This window comes from Rousettus aegyptiacus, unplaced genomic scaffold, assembly GCF_014176215.1.
Source record: "Rousettus aegyptiacus isolate mRouAeg1 unplaced genomic scaffold, mRouAeg1.p scaffold_m13_p_4, whole genome shotgun sequence".
NCBI lineage: Eukaryota > Metazoa > Chordata > Mammalia > Chiroptera > Pteropodidae > Rousettus > Rousettus aegyptiacus.
This window is the reverse complement of record NW_023416307.1, coordinates 18,171,790-18,194,358: the sequence shown is the minus strand read 5'-3', so window position 1 is coordinate 18,194,358 and position 22,569 is coordinate 18,171,790. Positions and strand designations below refer to the sequence as shown.

The 22,569-nt window shown below is 34.8% G+C and overlaps 1 protein-coding gene across 26 annotated transcripts in view; it reads right to left on the bottom strand.

Moving 5' to 3' along the window:
* Nucleotides 1-22,569, bottom strand: part of MBNL1 (muscleblind like splicing regulator 1) — a 190,525-nt gene that overhangs the window by 134,700 nt on the left and 33,256 nt on the right. For 12 of the 26 annotated variants that reach the window (XM_036218714.1, XM_036218724.1, XM_036218715.1 and 9 more), the window contains exon 2: nucleotides 2,715-3,711. The exons of 7 other annotated variants lie outside the window; for them this stretch is intronic. In XM_036218714.1, coding sequence (XP_036074607.1) covers nucleotides 2,715-2,888 — 174 coding nt within the window. In that variant the 5' untranslated portion in view covers nucleotides 2,889-3,711. Of the gene's footprint in view, nucleotides 1-2,714; nucleotides 3,712-3,920; nucleotides 5,171-22,569 lie in introns of those variants that run through there. 7 more of the 26 variants (XM_036218723.1, XM_036218732.1, XM_036218725.1 and 4 more) reach the window with 4 other exon arrangements.

The window sequence follows — 22,569 nt, the reverse complement described above, 5'->3', positions numbered from 1 at the left end:
TGAAATGACTTCTCTTCCTCTAAGTAGAAGTCTGCTAAACGTAAGTCACCTGGGAGCCTGGCCAAAGTCTGAAACAGCACAGCTGAAGGGTACAGCCATTTCACAGGGTCCTCTCAGAGAGTATTTGGTTTGCTTTCCTAACTTGCTAAAAATAGCAGATTACACAGGCTACCTCCATCTCATGGCTCAAGAACTCAGAAAAGGCTGGACTATGGATTGTAGCAATACACAGAACACATTTTATTAAAGAAGTCAGGATGTGATGAGTTTTCTAAATTCTTCCGTTTCACTCTCTGAGACAATACAAATGATCTAGCCGTTACTGGCGTGGAAACCTCATAATGCTCCTAAATTTCAGAACTTCAAGCATGAGTCACAGAGTTACTCTAACTGCTTTAAAGTATGTTTTTGATCTATTTTAGCCACAAAACTGAACACAGGAAGACTTCTATATAAAAGGTAAGATGCTACACACTATTAAAAATCACGTGTTAGTTCGAAATATATACTGAAAAAAAACATGGTTTTTAAAACTTGAATACTTAAATATTCAAAAAAAATTTTAATTAATTCTTAACACAGTTATTTCACTCACATTCAAGGAGCTATTATTCTGGGAATAAAACTTCTCCATAAATACATTTGTGTTTTCTTCCTCTTATCCAAATCAAAATATTTGGATACCAAGTTTTAGACTATAAATTAAATTTCAGTTTCTCTTAGCAAGACAAAGAATAAAGACAGAGTTTGCATGGATTAGCTGCTATAATGAGTTCGCCTTGTAAATAAATTTAAAATATTCAAATTATTATTTAAAAAAAGTCCTTGATGTGGCAGTTGAATCTCGTTAACCACACAGCGTGCCATTAAGCAATGCTGCCGCTTTACTCAAAGGGAGACTGTTCTGTGGCCACAAGTGAGCAGCGACTAAAAAAATATTTTGAGATGGAAAAATAGCAACTGAATTTTAATGTTTCACAATGTTTCCAAATGCTGTGGAGGCAAGTCTTCTGTGAAACCACTCAATGTCACAGACAAGTTAAATGTCCTTCATTTTGTAGCCAGAGTGCACCATCAACTGTCTATAGGATTAAAAATTGGATTTACTAGTAATTGGGTCAAAACAGGGTTACTTATGGACACAGCTGTTTACCGACAAGTGTAATTAGCCCTTTGCCCCTCATTTTATGGGTCCCGGTCTCTAATTACACCCAAATTCAGTCAGCATGGATTTAGGAATACGTTTTGGCAAATGTACAACCACTGTGTCCTTCACTGATGTCTTCAAAGAAAGAAAAAGGCCCGATGATAATTTATAACTTTTGCTTACTGATCTTCAGGACAATGGCATTCAGAATAATTTAACATTATACAATATCTTTGTTTTCGTTAATGCCTCCTCCTTTTTGTATCCTACTGTGAAGATTACTATTCTGGAGTCTTTGGAAAAAACTTTAGCAAAGTTAGCACCCCAATCTGGACCAAAAAGCAATTAACTGAAATAGTTAACCCCCAAGCTAACTCATAACACCAAAGAGAGTTATGAGTTAACTTATAGATGAACTATTTCAGTTAATTCACTCCTATTTCTTAAAGAAATCATTAATATTATAGCACTATTTTTATTTGCAAAACACAACATGGACCTATAAGACTTCTACTTCTCTGTATGTGTAGATACGATAGAGGTGCCAATCTCGAAGTTTGAGAGTGAATTATATTGGCACATTAGTATTCAAAGGCAATTGAATTAAACCAGGGAGGTAGAATACCCAGGACTCTTCACATTTCTATACATGACCTTGCATGTCAAGATAAAGAAGACATGTATGCTATCTTTTAAAAAACCCATTTTCAAATTTGATACCTGAATACAAACCCAGTAACATTTCTGTAAGTCAAGATTTGTTAAAGTAAATCTTTTAGTATTACAGTGTCCACAAAATCTAACTTTTAATACTTTTAGCTGAGACAGTTACAAATAAAAAATAATCAGGATCTAACAAAAAATAAACTGCTGAATTCCTTCACATTAGAATTTTAGAAGCTAAAAATATCGAATTAATAATAGTGCTTAAGAGTTTCTACTTATTTATAAAACTCACATTTAACAAAGTTTATGCCTCAGTGTACTGTAGCAGCTGGCCAAAACTTTACTTCTAGTTATACTTTCCACAAAATGCAGTTTCTAACCTTAAAATTATATGCTCATACAGTCAAAAGGAGAGCCATAATGTCAAAATATTAATATAAAACGCCTATCCAAGTTTAGGTGACTTAAAATATGCTATTCTTTCATGACAGTTCAGCACCTTCAGAAACAAGCAAAATCAAACCATCCTCTTTCACCTACTGCCATGGCTTTGTACATAATCCAGGCATATTGCTAACACACACTTGTATCTACACTTACTATTCCTATAGACAGACGCTGACTTTGCTATTACCAAGTAAAACGTATGCTGACACCTTCTGCTCTAGAAAAAAAAGTCATAGCATTAAAGGACTGATAAAGTTATTCATAACAAACATGTTTGGCCAGAATTGGTTCTACTGCTTCACAGTAAAGACCCCCCCTACCGCAATATCATCCAAAAGAACACACCATATAACTAAACTATTAGCAAATCCATAGTTCCAAACTCAGCGAACTAAGTCTATATCCCCTTTATTCAATTATTGCATATCCTTAAAATAATATAACATTTACTCACTTTCAATGAATCAAAGCAGGCGATTACTCGTCCATTTTCAACTTGGCAGCTTTTCGAAGGATGTGCAAATTTACATTCCGTGTCTGGCCGTGAGCAAGTCCCCCTTTGGAACTCTCTACATACTTCCAGTGTTAGCCATTTTGTGTCCCGAATTGGTGTGACACTAACAGCCATGTTTAGATTTTACAGGTAGTTAAAATTTTCAGTGAAACCAACAAACCCGACCCCCCCCAAAAAAAAACAGCAACCAAAAAAAAAAAAAAAAAAAAAAGGCTGAACTGATAAAACTGTAAAATGATGATGAAAATGTCCCCTTCAAAATACTTTTCCCCCACTCCCTGCTTTAAAAGTACATGGAAAATTGTGTTGTCAATATCAAGGAAAAGATCTCCCACTAGAAATTCACAGCATGAAACTGTTAATTCAAAGAGGTTTTGGTTTTTAGAGAAATACTAGGATCTTAAGTAGATGAACGTTTAAAAGTAGGGCCTCTAATCAGCCTTGTGCTCTCAGTAACCCCTTCCCAGTGCCAATTTTGAGCCCAAAATGCAAGCATGAAAACGTGGCAGACCCTTGGACACCGATTTTCCAAGCTGCTTTCAGCAAAGTTGTCTGAAAGGGAATCTCCTCACAGCTGAATTTGCAATGGAGTTTGGTGGTGCAATCGGTATTGATTAGTTTGGCATAGACAGATGCAGCAGTTTAGAGCAAAATCGAGAAAATGATTTTTTTTTTTTTCCTCCTTGATTTCCTGGCAGAAGATATCTTACTTTTTCAGCAAACTTTTCTTTTAAAACTAAAGCAGCCTAGGGCAATGCCAGATACTTAGAGCTTTTCTCTTGATTACAAGTAGAAATGGGGGTGTCTGGGCTAGAGGTGGAGGGTGGATGTGCTGTCGTCACAGTCTAGCTGGCAGCAAGCAAGGCAAAAGCAGAGACTGCTCTAGAAGCGGTTCCAAGCAGCAGAGACGTCAGGAAAGGCACTTCTTAGTACCAACCTGTAGAAAAAAGAGATAGGTTAAGATTTACTAAGTAGTACTTCACTGATGTCCTACAGTATCACAACCTTGCCATGTGCTACCAGACTAAGTCATATTCAAGTCAGCTCTCTTTCTAGCTCTCTTAATCTCTCTCTCAATCTCTCTCTCTCTCTCTCTCTCTCTCACACACACACACACACACACACACACACACACACAATACTTACAGTGAGGCATATTGCAGCCAGCCATCGTAGACTTATTAAAAAAAGGGGCCGTTTCCCTTGTGAAGCAATGCATGATAGAAAGATAACCAATCACAGATAGTGTTGCAGCAATATTCTGGGCAGAAAGCCAATAGTGTGGGTTGTCTTATGAAAGGTCGCGCCTGTCAGACGTTCATTACTATGCTATAAGCACAGAAAATGTCCATCAGATGTGACTTATTCCACTGCAAGAGGACGAGCATGTGGGTTTTGAATTTACCCAACATGCAGTTAGTGGACTAAACCATGTTAGTTTCAAAACAGCTTCTAAGACAAGTCTAAGCACTTGAAGATCATTACCAGGAGGGGGGTTGGAGTGCGGGGGAACAAGGTTTAAAAATTGCAGCTGACTTCCAAGCTGCTTTCCCTCCGGCTCTGCGCACGGACGGACGGGCACTGAACAGCCTGCCCCTGCTGTCCTGACACGTGAATAAAAAAGGAAAGGGGTGTTTACAAATGGTACATTCTCCTGACCTATCCAATTCACTTCCTTCTAAAGCCCAAGTCCTGCCCCTCCACTGAAAGCCGCACTCATACTGTAAAACTATTCCATTCAGCCGGCAGACACTTTGTCAATATATCACAGGCAGGCGAGATATGAACAAAAGCATCCTTTATTCGAACATTTTTTAAGCAGAAGCTGAGGTCATGTGGGGAAAATAAGGAGTGCAGTGTTGTCAGTGTGTCTGGCAAATCTGAAGTCGACCTCAAGGGAGAAAGTGATTCTATCGCAGAAACATTAAATATTAAGTGAGCAATTTGATTTGGGCAGCGTGATGCACTTCAGAGGTACGAATGAAGCCGGAGGTTGGGGGGTGTGGGGGGGGGGTCCCCTATTGCCTAATGCTCGGCACAAGGCTGTTCCTTATGGCAAGGCATTTTTGCTTTTACAACTTACTTTTCCAGTCAGATGGAAAAACTTTCGGAAAATGCTTACTAGTTACAGAAACAAAAGTATATATGATTTTTTTCCCTTAAGAATGTTACCAACAAAGAAAACAAGGCTTTCATAACTCTAAAAGTTTCACAATCCAATCACACAGTATAGTAGTGTTTGATTATACTTCTTCAAGGGCCAAAAATGGTCAATTGGCATATGCTGCATTTATAATTTGGAAATCAGAATATGGAATATAGAATGTACAACTGAATCAGAACATCAAATATGATTATATATAATGTACATACAAACATGGCTAGCTAGCAAAATTTTTAAAAATTTATTTTAGGGTTAATACTGTCATTGTTAACATTAAAAAAAAAAAAAAAAAAAAAACTACCAGATACTTGTTTTGGAAAATGTTAAAGTAAGACTATAACTCTTGAGAAACATTAAAAAGAAACAACTCATACCAATGCTTAAGAAGTACTTTTGTTTTTAAATTTTTTTCTAGTCCTAACTCTTAGTTCTATAAAAACAAAGTCAAGTCAGCTGTAAATTCTAAGCTCCATCCACTTTCCTGAATCTTTGCCCCAGTTCATAATTTCTCAACTACTTCATGGCTCGAGCATGTACCACATCTGTGGTCAACTGACTCTTTCGTCCTTCTCTCCAGAATCTTGAAGTTCCTCACCTACAATCGTTCATTTCTTTCAGAAACCAGCTAAGAGGTCATTTTTTTTACAAGAAGCTTCCAAGATATCACTTCCTCCATCTCCACTCATCCATATATCAACACTGCCTCCTCTGAATTACCTCTGTACTTCTACACAGTGTTTTATTTCCTTCCATGTCTGACCCGCTAGACTACATGTTCCCAAGGATAGAAACAATCTTACTCATCTCAGTAACCCTAGCATAGTGATGAAGAACAGGTGGATCTCCGTAAACTTTGGTAAATCAAATGACTTGATGACTAGACCTGGACTAGGATTATCTTAGGGCACAAAAATACACAAACATACATATTAACACACCCGCATAAAAACATACATAAACATGTGCGCACACATGCGCATACACACACACATACCCATCATTGCCTCTATAAATTACTGGATTCCCTCCCACTCTCTAGGAATCCCCCTAGGCTTGGACAGCTCCCTCTCACATTCCACAGAGCAGCTTCTCCAAAATTTCAGCACTTCTCAAGTCCCTCCTCCCTGTTCTTCCCACTATCAATAGCAGATGATCTTATATGTCATAAATATGTCACAGTCAAAAAGAGTGGCCCTTGGGCATGAACGCTCTCTCACCCTTCTACCACCCATCTTTAAACTATCTTTCTGTGTCTTGCTTCTTTCTTCCAGGAGTTTTCCCGTCTCCGGAGTTAAGCTTCCACCTTGACTTGCTCCTTCTCCAGACTTCTTTCCCTTTATACTCCCTCTATATAGGAATGCCCTGCCTATCCCTCAACTCTTTCTTAACTCTCAAAGTGATGAAGTAGCTCCAAAATGGAGGGAGTGGCACAGCAGAAAGAATGGGGACCCTACTTGCCTATTTCTTAATACGTCGTTCCTAGACAAATGTCTAGAGTGTCATCTACACATACTATATTTCTGCTTCTTCCTCTCCCATTCATTTTTGAATCTGTGTCAGTGTGACCCCCACACCTATGACTTTAGCACTCAGCAAGTCTTCAACGCTCCCAGAAAAGCCAAATCCGAAGAGCATGCACAGTCTTTGTCTTTACTTGAACTCCTACAGTATTTACAACTCCCTCTTTCTTGAGCCTTCCCCCTTGTCTTGAACTGACACATTTTATCCTTTTGGTTTCTCCCAGTGCTGTATTCCAGCATCCTCCCTCTTAGAAAGGAGCTCCAAAGAGCTGGGCGGGTATTGGCATCACCATACTGCTCCAAGCTCTTGGGACTTCCCACACGCTAACCCTTTCTTTGGTTTGACACATACGCCCTCACCCCTGCAATTTAGCAAAACCCTTCTTGGTTTAAGTTGCTATTCATATATCACTTTCTCTATAAGGCTAAATAATTTTCCATTAGAATTGTCTCAGTACTTTGTATCTCATGGTACTTTTGCACCTAAGGTTATAAACTCCCTGACAACAGGGTTGTAAAACCATTTTTTTTAAATCCAGTACCTGGAATATTAGATGAGTTTTTTTTATGCTTGATAAATTTTATTCAAACTGACAGGAAGAAACATGTATATAAAGATGTATCCCCAACCCCAAGAAAATATTTCATCATGATCTAAGGAGTCCAAACAATAGAGGAAGGAGAATGGTACCATTAGAAATATCTTCATTGCTTGACAGTTATGTGTAAATATAACCACAAAATTCATTTCTACAGTTGATTATTTTCCCTTTCTACCATGTTAAAGGCTTAGTCCCACTCAAGTACCAAATATACTATAATTACTAATATGCTCACAAATGAGTATTGCAGTTATTTTTAATTTCTGTAGCAGAGAAATCCTATTTTTCTCAAAGAGTATTACTGAAAGAACTATAGCTACATATTATGTTAGAAAAAACTATTTAATTGTAAAATATACAGGCAAAGATGATAATCAAAATATTTATAATTAGCCAGGCATGGACATGTGCAATAAGAATGGATATGAACTTTCATGTATTATTAGTCTAGCTGTACCTGGTAATATGTGCTCCATCCCAATATAGGGCACTGGAGGATAATAAATTCATATTATATTCTATATAATATGATGTGACTAAATTGCTGATATCAGATTGTCTTGTAATCTTTCTCTTTATTCGGGGAAGAGTGAAAATCTTCATGACTGAATGTTTTGGTAAATTAAGATTTTATAGGATTCGGATCAATACTGAATTCCCAAAACATTACTTCAACTAGTAATGGATTTCTGTTCTATACACAGACAATGTTGAAATGAGTAAGGGTAACATCCAGAGTGTGAAAATTCTTGCCAACATATCTGCCCTAGAAATATGTGTTGTTCATAAATAATTATTGAAGAAAATATTACTATTGTAAAGATATTTGCTAATAGATAAATTATTTGAGGTAAATTTCTGACTTATATTTCAACATATAATAATAATAAGCTTCCTTGAACAAGTAAAAAAAATGGGAACTTTAACAGTTTTGCAGTGAGAATCAAACTTTTTAAAACCTGTATAACAACAAGCCATCTTTTATTTATTGATCAAATCCCACACACTCAACTATAGAGTACCTCATGTATGACATGTTCTATAAACAAGCATATTCTGCCACAGGGACCAAGAACCAATTTTTCCTTGAGTGATATCAGAAATCAAATATACTTTAAGGTATGAGAGGGGAAATAAAAAGGAAAAGAGAGAATGTAACACTAGAACAAAGGAAATCAAGAAAAGGTTCAACGATAAATTTTAAAAAAACCATAATTACTCTTATACTAATTAATATATATTATCATTAAACTCACAGTAGATGGATTCATATAAATATCTATTTAAGGGTTGCATACATGCTTCAATAAAGGATAAACAGATGCGTACAAGATATGCGACTAAAATTTTACTTTGGAGAACTGGATGACCTCTATAAGCAAGGTTAAATTTCTTAGTCACATATATTTACCAATCATTTCAGTCCTTTTGAATCGAACTAGATGCAGATCAGTCCTATTATATCCCAGAGTAATTAGTTGAGAATTGTAGACATTTTTTTTTTACAAGCTTTTGATTTTGAAATAGGTAACATATTGAGAAAGTTAACTGAGTAATTATTTCAGGGTTGTTTTTTTTCTGTTTACTAAGACAGTTTTAATATAACTGGAAGAGATGTCTGACTTCACCGTGTATATTTGGTGGAGACAAGAAAGGGCCCCTTCCCCAAAACCATAACTTCTCCCCACCTTCACTGGTGCTGACAAGTCCATAATTAGCAATGCATTACTTTGGTAATTTATGTGTTAAAGTACTAAACAGAATTAGTAAGTTGACAGAAAGATGATAGATAATAAAACCATAAATTTATTAGGAAAATTATTAATTTACTAAGTTAACTCACGAAACAATTTTGCCTAGGGTTTGTCCCAAATATTAACAGAGATTTCAGAATACAATCAACCAACTAAGCATTTCTGGAGTCTGTACAGCCATTTCTCTACTCACGAAGTTACTAGAATAACAAAGCTATTATTTATAATACAGGGAAAACTGTGGTCTGAATGGGTTATTGCAGTCTTCAGCAAAATTCAACTCCATATAACAAAAAAGCTGAGATTAGAGTTTCTCAGTAAGGGGTAAGCACACCACTGGTAGCACCATAACAATTTTAAGTGATACAGAAACAATATAATTTAAATGGGTGCATCAGAATGCTAGAAGTAGTTTATCAGGCCTGTGATTACATGGCTAGTATAGCTTAGGGAGAGGCTAAAGTTTAACAAAAATAATTTAAAGAATAAGGTGAAGAAAACATGTTGGCAAAAATAAAGAAAGAGATAGGCAAGTGACTAGCTTTAGAAATACTTCTGAGGAAAAAAAAAAAAATTTTCAACCACACATGCCCCTAAAATGGCAGGGTGACTGTCAGTGTGGCCTGCTGGTCTTGACACATTTGTACTTTGTTATGGGTGACAAGTTGCTGCCAAGAAAAGAAAGGTTGTGTTTACCCACTCAAATAAGTAATCTAAGGTATGTCAAAGCGTTCCTTTAAAATTTCGATAGGTCTGAATCCCTAATCAACAAGTGGTCTCTTATGGGAAGGGTACGAAGGAGTGCTGGTTAGGTGATGTACTTACCAAAGATTAGAATTCCAAAAGCAACTAACCAAACTGCATTCAAATTAGAAAATGGGTACTGTCCCTTAAATATTTATGTTTATATTTAAGACAAAATAAAACACAAAGCCTCTACACAGGCAATGACTAAAAAGTGAATTTTGAATTTATTACTATATCAGGCAAAATTTAAAAATTTTAAAGGCTTAAGACTCCCTGTACTCTGTATAAAAGGTCACAATTTTGTACCTAAAGAGGGCTTCATCCAGTCCTAACTGCAAAATTATCCTCCTAGAAGCTTTTCCAGCCCACCATCAAAAACACCCAACCAGAAGGGCCTTAACGGACACTTGTCCTAAGAACACCTACAGATGGCCAACGGATACATGAAAAGATGCTCAACTTCACTAGCTATAAGGGAAATGCAAATCAAAACCACAATGAGATATCACCTCACACTTATTAGGATGGCTATTATCAATAAGACAAGAAATAACAAGTGTTAGAGGGGATGAGAGAAAAGGAACCCTCATACACTGCTGGTGGGAATGTAAACTGGTATAGCCACTGCGGGAAACAGTATGGAGGTTCCTCAAAAAATTGTGTTACCCAGTAATCCCTCTTCTGGGTTATCTACTAGAAAAATCTGAAAACACTTGTTTGTAAAGATATATGTACCACTATGTTCACTGCAGCGTTATTTACAATAGCCAAGACATGGAAGCAACCTCAGTGTCTTTCAACCACTGGATAAAGAAGATGTGGTGTATATATACATACACACACACACACACACACACACACACATATATATATATTTATATATATACACACACACACATATACACACAGTGGAATACTATTCAGCCATAAAAAAGATGAGATACTGCCATTTGCTATAACATGGGTAGATCTTAAGAATATCATGCCAAGTGAAATAAGTCAGATGGAAAGGGACAAGAACCATAGGATTTCACTCATGTGTGGAATATAAAACAAAAAGCAACAAACCAAACAAACATAATACGGACAACAGTATTGTGGTTACCAGAGGGGAAGTGAGTTGGGGGTAGGATGAAGAAGGTAAAGAGGGGTCAAACACATGGTGGCAGAGGACTAGATTTCGAGCAGTGAGCATACAATGCAATATACCGATTATAAAATTACGTATTATAAAATTATATACAACATACGTATTATAAAATTATATACCTGAAACTTATATGTTATTAACCAATATTACCCCGATGAATTTAATTTTAAAAAACTATCCAACCTTCTGTTCCTCTCAACACCAGCCCAGACATGCTAAACCCTTCCCCGGTTTTATTTTTCTTCATAGCATTTCTCAGTATTGGGCGTAATATTATATACCTATCTCATTCTCTGCTTATCATCTACCTTTGTCATAAAAATGTGATGGCAGGCAGTCCTCAAGCTAGGTCTCCATGAAACGGCCCACAACAAAACAGTGCCTGGTCCATAGTAAGCCAACAATCGATATTTGTGACATGACTGAATTTTTTTCTTAATATATCTGAATACTAGTTTATAAGTATTTTCTACAAATCACAATGTCTGAACTATAGACACACAGTTTAATACACTGGCAATGTCACCTGCATAACTGAAATGAAACCAGCATCGAACTCCACTCATTGGAAAAAGAGCACTAGGCAATGAAGTTAACATAGAACCATATTTATAAATGTCCTTAATTGTGAACTTGATGGAAGGGTTTCTTTAATCCACAGACTAATTGGAAACAGTTACATGTGGTGTTGCAAATCTAAAATGTTTAAATAATTATCTGTGGATTTCTAACAGAATGAGCTTTCAATTCTGGCAAAAGAAGAGAAAATTTGCATTTTTTTCTGATGATATTTAAATAGGCAGCCCTGTAAACATTTCCCTCTTATTCTACCAGAAAGTATAACAAAATAACACTACAAATGCTACTTTATTGTTTTTGTAGAGAAAACACTATTCCTATTTCATATTATAATTATTTACTACAGAAGTTATCTTGTTAGCCTTAGGTAGTCATTTCTAATCTGTCCATATCATTTACTACTTCAAAATAATGAATACGAAATTAGAATACAGGCTACAACCAAATTAATAATGCTGGTATCTGCTCAAGAGAAAAACCAAATTTCACCATCCTGGCAATTTTCAGGAAAACTGGGTACACTGACCCAACGGAATCTACCAATTCGAAATTAGCATGACAAAACTGTGAACACTAAATGGAATGCAATACATTGTGATATTGCTATTCCCAGTGCAATGCCATAATTACAGACTTTGGTTCCAAATTTTACTTAAAGGAGTTATATTTTATTTCACATAGTAACTAATGGCCAAAATCTTAGATTTTAATTTTTAACCTTTATATCTTCTGAACAATATCACCTAGCTTTTTACTGAGATCGATGGTACCTCTGACAAAAACATTTTTAAATATGATCCTCATTGCTCAAGAAACAGTAACAAATTCTTCTCTGCTTCCCTAATAACATTACTACACAACTCAAAATAAGTATAAAGTCAATTAATGAGTACCTCTTTGCCCCACCTATATAGAAAGTTGTTCCAACTTTTCTTCCACGACAGAAATCGTTCTCACAACCAGGGCTCATCAGGCTCTTCTCCATAATTAATCTATGCCTGTCTTCCATTTGAGCATGCTCAATTAATAGAGCTAAATTATAACATCAACATGCAACGAAATGTTTTAAATCTGGCCAAAATATGAAGCACATCTCTATTAGGACCAGACAATCATAGCTGCCACACTATCCGGGATTTCTAAAATGTTATGTGGCAAGAGTCCTCAACACTGTCAAGTACAAACATAGTCGAGCACAAAAGCTGGACTTTAATAGATAAATCTTGAATTTTTAAATGACTGATTTAAAACCCAGAATTGTAATCTCAAACCTAGGAAATTTTACTGGATTATTTCACCTAAAGATTGCCCAAAATATGCTGCTTGATTATTAATCCTTATGATGAAATTATGTAAAATATATTTTGTAGTTAAATAAAGAAGACCTGAAGTAATATTCTTCAGAATATAATGAATGAAACCAGTTATAATGAATCTAGTGTGTAGTATTACTTGACTACATCCTAATTAAATGAATTAGTGGACTTCCCGTGACACAACACAATACACAAACATTTCCTTCTTTCCATTTAATTAGTAAAAGTCTCTATAGTTTCACAAATGTAGCTCTTATTGCAAAGTTTACAAATACTCAAGTTACAAAGGTTTACACAGTTTAGCGTTGTAATCCTATGGATGTTTCTATTATTTATACATTTGATCTTAAAGATTACCTTTTCAACAAATACTCTTAAACATACTCTTAATAACATAGTAATGACGACTGAATTTATTCCTAAGAAAAATAAAATATTAGAATCTCAGTTTTTCAGCTTAAAAAAAAATCAGAAATTCACACATGCTCATAAACAAATAAGAATTATGTTTTCTCTAATAGTGACTCAAGACCCAGTTGTTTTACCCTGGTTTAAAGAAGGAAGATGTGTTACAAAGACATGCGTTGACAACTCTTATTTTCACTTCAGCATACTGTTAAGTATCCTTTGGGAGAGGTTCCACACAACTCACATACTTAACTAGGTCTGAGATGTTGACAACAAATTATGCTAATATTATTGCTATTTCTATATAATCACCCAGAGCTTCAGACTGTATTTTGCAGGAGAGTAAAATTTCAAAAGGCAGCTCCATAATTCTTCAAAAGTGTGGTAACAAGGAGGCATATTTTGTTTGTGCCTACCTCAATAGTTCATGTAAGGCTTAACTTATACAAAAGAAAACACATTGAGAGATTCTACAAATCTGAAAACTTAAGATTAACTTAATAAAAAGATCATTTGTCTCCATGATAAATAAATTTATATCCATACATAAATCATTTAACACTCTTTGTGTCACATCGCTGCTTCCTTAAATATCTAACAAACTTAAGAACCGAAATATTATTACATATGCATCAAACAATGCAGAGCTGGTATCTGAGTCATTCATTCACAGAAACTTTTGTAAACATACATGAAAATGCCATGTCCTCATGGAGCTCACAGTCACAAAATGTAAAATAAAATAAAAACCTACTATCTGGTGTAATTAGGAGTGTGAAAATAAAGGCTCAGAAGAAAATTAAAATTTAGACCAAATATTATTTATTTAAATTTTGAGACTTTTTTCTCTCTCCGTACTCAGACTTTTACATCTCCAGTGACTACAATAGTCTGAATTATTTCAAAGTCAAAGAATTAACAATTTATACTCATCACTGCAGGTTTTTTTTTTTTTGATGTATAATGAAGTATGGGTATAAGTTATATGGTTATTACCTATACAGAGATAGACACTACTAAATAATAATGAAAGAGATAGTAAAATATAAGTTCAAATGATGAACAGAAATCTCTAGCAAGAAATTTATATGAATCATGTACATTAATGTCACATCTTTTTTTCCCCTTACAACTTAATTTACCCTTCCTCCACTGCTAAATCAGACCCTTCCTATCCCAAAGATAACAATTATTACTAGTGTGATGTGTCTAGTCCTTTCTCTATTTATTCACATATACATATATAGTTTGTTTTTTATACAAATGAAACATACTAAGCATATTGTTCTCTAAGGTTTGTTTTCTACAGTATACATTAATAACTTTTCTTTGCAAATAGAAATAATCAACATAAATACTTTTTAACAACTATGTATTATTACTCCATTATATGTCCATTTCTTTACTAGTGGTCACCTAAGTTAATGAAAAGTTTTCATTATTTTAAGCAATGCTGCAATTTATGTACCAAACTATGCTTACATTTGAGTGGTTCTAATAACATACTTAGAACATACAGTATATGCATATATTAAATTAGACTCGAATAACAAACTTCTTCCTAGAAAATGTTTACCAACACGTACTTCTACCAACAATGGATAACATGCTTTTCTGTATTTGTTAAATCTATGCTAGACCTTAAAAGGATAAATACCATTCCTAAACCTAGATTGTAAATTTATATTGTAGAAATGGGCAAAAGATCTATCATCTATCTTTTTTTCTTACAAATAGAATTAAAGCCTTATCACTGTGTTTTGTAAAATATTTTCAACTGTTAGCCCTTACATGGCAGCTAATCAATGGAAATATTTATAAAATCAGTTTTTCAACTCCTGTTAATTCAAAATAAATGACTTCGTTGCTAAAACAATTACAATATTTATATTTTGTAATTATTTGCCAAAGAACGGAGGCTGAAAGTTTGAATAAATGTTTGAGTTGACAGAGTAACAAAACGAACAATATACAGATCACTATTCTTATTAATAAAAACGAAATATTATATTTGAAAAATCTCTAAGTACAATAGGATTAAGAGAGTGCTTTTTTTTTTTACATTTTATTTCTAGAAATGTCAAAAATTATCCTGCCCCGCCTCCTCCTTTTTTTAGACACTGACTGACTAAAGGAAGTAGTTTCTGCAACTGCTATACATAATGCAAGGCGTTCTCAAGGTAACTAAGGTGCAGTAGAACTCTGGGGGACTCATGCGGGCCAAACACTTTTTCCCATGTGGTGACGTCCTCTTGGGACTAGGGCTCCTCTTGCACTCCTTTCTGAACCTGGAATGTTCTCCTCAAGCGGCATGCATTTCCCATTAAAATAATCAAGATAGGTATATGCTGTTATATGATTTAGCCAAGGCACATATATCCTGTTAGAAAATAAAGCATTGTCTCCTCATTCTGCCCTCTTCAAACTCTGTTATTAAAACAGTTCATAGAATAAAGAAGTACATGAAACTGGACTTTCAAAATACTTAAGATGGTTAAGATGGCAAAATATGGGCACTTTCAACACTTTGATTATAATCTTTTTGCCAATGTGATTTTACCATGTTGTCAAGAGTATAAATAAAATCAGACTTCTCAGGAAATGAGATCAAAGATTGTATTCATATGATTTTGTACTTTCCAAAAGAGTAAAGTACTGAATACACTGCAAACAAACTAATATGGCAGCTTGAGGTTTAGCTCTTTTGCTAAATAGAAAAGGTACACTCCTTTCTTAATTATTTTAATTGCTCATAATGTTCTGTGCATTGCAGAAAATGCTGTAACACATGAGGAAATCTGAGGAGCCAACTACACCCTTCTAATGAGACAGTGATTCAAGTTCTATGTGTTTCCATCAGCAAGGTATGCACTTAAAATGCAATGACCAGCTTTCCAAGGTACATCACAGTGCAACTGGTAGCTGGCTAATAAACTCAGATAACTACCAACAATTTATTAACAGCACAATTATACTGGGATATTAATGCTCCAGAAAGAATCTGAGACTATCTGAATCAGTCACCTGGGGGTGACTGTTAAAATCTGTATTTCTGGGACCTACCCTAGACTTACTAAGGATAAAGACCAGGAATCTACATTCTAACCAAACTCCCTAGGTTATTCTTAATCCCATTAGATTTTGGCAATCATAACCAAATAAAGATAAACTTTATGCCCACCAGCAATTATGTATTGCATGTCTACACAATAATGTCCTAAAAACCCAGAATGTCTGTCCTGAAAAGATGACTTATTTGAGATTTGGTGACATGCTTTGTGATTATATCCTATCAACTACTTTAGAAAAGTGACATACCTGCAAAATATTATGCAAAGTACTGCTGTATTGATTTTTGAAAATATTTAAAATCAGGCACCAGGCTTGCCTCTCCACAGTCTAAGGTACTATTTGCCATTTCGTACTATTAATCATATCTCCAATCACTTATGTTTTAGTCCTATTCACTCCAAGTCAGCATGCAAAATCTACTTATTTTGTAAAAAAAAAAAAAAAAATCCCCCCCCCACTATATCTGAAAAAATAAATTCAAAGAGTGATCATGTAATGAGCAATCTTAAAACTTTCTATATATTCCTATCATCTAAATATGAAATGCACCACTATATATAAACACAAACAAAATACTTTATTAGAGACAGTGACATTTCTTATTTATAAGAAATTTCTTATTTCTTATAAGAATAATGTATAATAGTAAAATTATTTTGCAAAAAGATAAAAAACAATCTAGACCTATACGATCACTACAGTATGATAAAATCAAGTGTTAATAGTACAGATATAATGTGAAATAAGAATTAATGTATAGGTATGCAGATGTGTATGGGTGCACATCTATGTATATCAAAAGAATAAGGAAAAACTTTTACATAGGAATTAGTCAAATCATGTTCTTTATATATAACTAGAATGTAGCTATTTAAATTCATGTAAAACCTTTGTGTTAAACTTAATAAGGGAAAAAGACAAATAATGCTTTAATCTTCTTATAGTAAGTACCACTTTATTTTAGATAAAACTACAAACTATGGTCCTTCCTTTAGTAATAACCCTTGAAGAGATTAACTTACTTTTCCCACATAACTCCTATACTCTATTATTGTTCAAAACTAGCAAATGATATTTTATATGTTGGTATGCAGTTTGCATCATCTGAAGTTTGCTATTTGTTACTCACAACTCTAAAAGACGGTTATATTATGTTGCACATTTGCGAACAAATAGATTCAGGCTTGCATGGTTAATTGACTGACTCACCAAAGTCCCCTAAGCTAATTAAATAGAAGAATCAGGACTCCAAAATCAAGTCTTCTAATTCAGATTTATCATTTCATTCACAACACATGCTGGCAATTTAATATCAAACTCTGTGGAAATGGCAATGACTATAAATATAATAGAAGCCAAAAAAAAAAAAAAAAGAACAGAAAGAGATTGGGGGTGGAGCGGGACATGATGAAGCAGCAGTAACTGCATCACCTGTGGCTTGCTCTGAGAGGTACATGAAGGAGAAAGCCTCGTGATGGACTCCGAAGGAGGTAAAATGGTCCCTCTCTAGAGCTGAGAGATGGACACTACTGTCTTTGTATGTCTATGGGGTATGCACTGGACACTAACAATGTACACTTAGAGATGTGACAATCATACACAACGTCTATCAGTTTCTTCTTAGTTTAGACTGTTAACTTTAATCTAATAATAAATACATTACAGAGTTCTACATACTCAGTAACTGATTAAAAGATTAACTATTGAAGAAGGGGTCTTTGAAGATGATTTCATTTTTATTTTCTGCCTTCGGAAAACAAAAATGGTCTACATTTTCTTCAGAGCTTTTGTTAGAGGAGTTTAAATTATATATACAGAAAGCTTCCACATAAGTAAAACGGAATGCTGCTCTAAAAGTATAAAACTGAATATATGTTAAGCGAGTACGCACATAGTAAAGGCTGACCTATATTGGCTTTAAAACAGCGTTTGAAAAGCAGTGAAGGAGACAGAATAACTGTCTGAAACACTTCTAAGCTATGTAGAGTCAAAATTTTTGAAAACTGTTAAAATCACAGAAAAGTATACTAGGGAGAAAACACTGAGGGTTTGAAACGGCATAAATGGTATTTTTCTTTTACTGGTACCAAACCTATTCTCTGTTCTATTAGTTACCTTATAACACAGGTTAATGGTAGATATTAAGTTCCTTTTGAATATAAAGGCCCAAAGTCAAAACAATAAAAAAAAAATTACAATCCCAGTTCCCCTGTCTAAAAATATCTTTGAAAACAACTGCAGGTGTTGCTCCTCTAATTGTGCTTGTTGTCTTTTTTTTTTTTTTTTAGTTCTCTTTCTTCCCTACTATCCCATAAAATTTAAAAAAAAAAAAATTTCCTTAAAAAATTCAAATACATCCAACAGAGACAATAACCTTAATACGTACACTCATTAAAAATAAATGATAGATAAAATAATATACATGTATAGATTATATTAAGTTTATTGATGACCCTAGATATACGTAGCATAGACACAGGAGAAGAAATAGACCCAGCTCTGAAGAATTTACTGTGTCATTGGGACATAAAACTAACACACAAATAACGGCGCATAGAAAAAAAAAGTGAGACGTACATAGTAGAGATAACAATAAAGCTTGGTGAGTTAAAGGAGAGAAATGTCAGGGGTAGCTTCCTGATGGGAAAGACATCTAAGATAGGCCTGAAAGGATGAGCTTCATTTTGTTACAGACAAAAAGCAGCAGCAACCCAAACTGTAGAACCGAGAAAGCAGAGCCGGGGAGATGGGAAAGCACAGAACATGAACACTGAGGAACTGTGTGGCGTTCGCACATGCAGGAGGGATGGATGGTGGGAGATAACACTGGTATTTGGGGCAGGAACCAGATCAGTAAGAATTCTCCCTTTACTTTTCAATTAACTGGAATTCATCCATTCCAAGATTTCACCCAAAGGCAGAGTCAGAATACTTAACTAAACTACATACCTTAAGGGCTAAGAATAAGACTGCATATGGGATATGAAAAGATCTTATTAAATAAACTTGGGGTTTTTACACTTCCGAAAGCTTTGGTTTAGGTTGCCAGAAAGCTGAGAAATAAGTTTAGTGCTCAATTTCATCTCAAGTACTTGTTTCATCTCTTTTCTTTCTAATTGATTTGTTATGTCTCCTCTTTTTACAGTCCTATTTTATGTGCACTTTACTGCTGTAAGCCGACTCATATCCTTTTTTTGATGTAGACTACATTATACATAAATAAAATTTTTAAAATGTTGTCCTGGTACCAGGTAAGGCTGTAGAAGCAACACCTAAAGTTTCAGAAGAGAAAAAAGAAGTTGGAATTCACCCATCAAGTAAAGCTCATTCCTCCATAAATAGTTCCAGGAAAGATGGCCACACCGAATTAGGAGACCCAGTTACCACGACTGCTCTAAAATCTAGAACTGTTGGGTTCAGCAACCTATCTTCTTGCCTGGCTGTCCAGTTCGACCTTCCCAGTAAATCAGTGTCCCTACTATAATGCCAAAATGACCTTCTGAAACTTACAAGGCTTCCAAGGCCGCAGATATTTTCAGCTGTATCAGCCCTGGCTGTCAAAGCTTTCTGCATGATACTGAGTGGCAAAACTGGAGCTTCCTGTACTAGCCTGACCTTTTAAACTCACAGTACTGTGCTGCCACTCAATATTGAGTTTTCTTTTCCTGCATTACTTTGTGATACTACTTCTCTTGCTTAATTATAAAGCAGTAATTCTAAGCCTAAAATGGTACTTTTCTTTACATGAAAATACTTCACTTATATACAATAAGCCTAATATTGACAGAGGCTTAAAAGTAAATATTTACTGACATCTATAAATAATATCTTTTAATTACTGAAAAGATCATTTAAATTCTGTGGCAACAAGAACTATAATAATATGTCATTATTTCTGCAATGGCCAATTTGAAATTTGAGCAATGTCTAAATTTCATAATTGCACTTTTATAATTGCATCTGTTTATGTTAACTATTATGTATCTGATGCCTAGCACAGTGCCTAGAATATAAAAGAACCCAAATTAATATTCAAGCAAATGTTGCAGAATCTGCATGTTTAATTATACTTCATTTATCATAGAACTATTGAACTGAAATATAGGTGTTTAATTTTCTTGCCAAAAAATTAGTACATTAGCATGGAATATTTCTCTTTAAATAATATGCCTGAGAATTCTTGGTATATGAAGGGAAAATATTTTTTAAATCCATTAATGTCGGGTCATTAACCATCAGAAAACTGTTGCTGTGTGAACAGGTTAAGGATTAATATCAGGGGAAGAAAGGAAATCAACTCATCAAGACACAAATTAGGATTCCTAATAATAGCATGTTATCAACTGTTTGATCTCAAGCCTTAATAGCTATTAAAGAGTAATAGTATAGTAAATTTACACATGTATATCGAAATATCTTTTGTTTCTACTTAGCGTCTATGACATACTATATTTTCACAAGTCCTATTTGTATTAAGTTCAGAGAACCACAAAGTGATATTAAATATAATATTTTGAGGCAAATTTACAAACTCATATTAGTTGGTAAATGTATCCCTTAGCTTCAAACATTTATTCTGCGCCATTTTTAGCTATAACTTATGCACTACTTCATAATCCTTTATGGAATATACATGTACATATGGTCTAGGGCATATATATGCACACAAGACACACACAGACATGTTCTAATTACTCTGCGAGAGTTTGGGGGGAAAGTGAGCAAAGGTAATCAGAAATTTCCAAGTGAATGTCATTTCTCAATGACATGTATGATTATTTTGATGTTGGCAAAAGATTTCTATTTTCTGATGAGGGAAGTGAATCGAATTACCCTAATGCCTTCAGTAATGTAGTTGAATAAATTATAAGAGCATCTGCAACACTCTTTGAGCTCAAGATATTTCTTAAAATGTGCAACTTAAAGCCATCCAATTGAGCAATTGGCAGAGTGCTCTGTCATTCACAAGTGACATCAGAAACTTCACAGGTGGTAATGATTTTTCAGTCTAAAAGTAGATTTTGCTGATCTGGGCAAGTGCTGGGGCAGAGGGTATTAGGTGTGAGTAGAACTAATACTGTGCAAACCACAGAGGCAGATTAGGCCATTCGATATGGCCCTCCTTTCAAAGCCAGTGAAACTTCAAAGCCTGCTACATCATCTCTGCTGTTTTATGACCACAATGCTTCAGAACCTGTCTCTCACATCTTACCTCCTTCATTTAGTCTTTCTAGAAGTAACCGGGATTAGGCCTTGAATCTGGATTGCTACGATTACTTGTGTACTTAATTCATACCATACTGATGGAAACGAACAGGCAAACAAACAGCAAAACTGCTGGGCTGAGGTCTCGGCACTCACAGTACCTTGCTACATGACCCTTGAATAAATTACCTGACCTTAACCTTACTGAGCCTTCATTTTCTTACCTGTGAACTCAAGAGCAAGAGAGAGAGAACAACACATAAATCTCACAGTGCTGTATAAGAACTACACATGGTCATATAGATAAAAGAATAAATTCCTATGAAGTTAAGTAACTATTTTCATAATTAGTATGATTGCTAATGGCCTGGTCTTTTGTGATTCTTATTTTGTTTTCATTACTTCACTATGAATGAACCATTTCCTTTAGGCCATAAACTTTAGAAAAGCAGAACTATAATCTTAATTTCTCTTGAAAATTTCAACGAAAATATTATGAAGCTTTTTTTTTTTTTTTGCAGTGGGCTTTGCATAAATGTTTGTGAATAAAAATAAATAATAGTAAGCAATAAAATACAAATTCTGAGTTTTCCAACCTGGAATGCAGATTAAATCCTGGAAACAAGGAACGAACACTTTGCAGCTGAATGGGGTCTCACAGAACACACACAGTTGCAGTTTCATCGTTTGAAAGTTTGGAAGCTAGCCTACAAAATACAGCTTTATTTCCTGCACACAAAGAGAAGCTGGATGAAAAAGAGCATCGTGTGCATATCTAAAACCCTTTGTCATTAAAGTTAAATACAACTCACCTTTCTCTTAGGGACTTTTTCTTTTCTGCTCAAATAAAAGTTGCAAGCTCTGAAATGTAACTGTCAGTACTGAGCGGTCTAGTCTCCTCATCAGGAAGTTAGCATGAAGAAGCTTCAGATAAATTATATACCCCACTTTTCTCCAAAACTACCAATATCAGAGATCAATTCATCTCCTCTGTCTAGTCTAGGATGACACTACTTTGAGGCCATTCTTATTTATGAGCTAAACAGAAAAATTAATGTCTTAAATATTGAATCAGATCATTTTAATAAATTATGAGTTGATTTTGTCTTTTCTCCAATATACAAAGCATATAAAGAGTTAATGTGTCTACTGGCTGGTTTTAGGAAAATTCCACACTCTGCCCACAATCAGCCAATTCTTGGCTCCTCTGTACCACTTTGTTTTGCCCATACATTACTTGTGAATATCTGTATCACTCCACTGGAAACTACTTTGAGC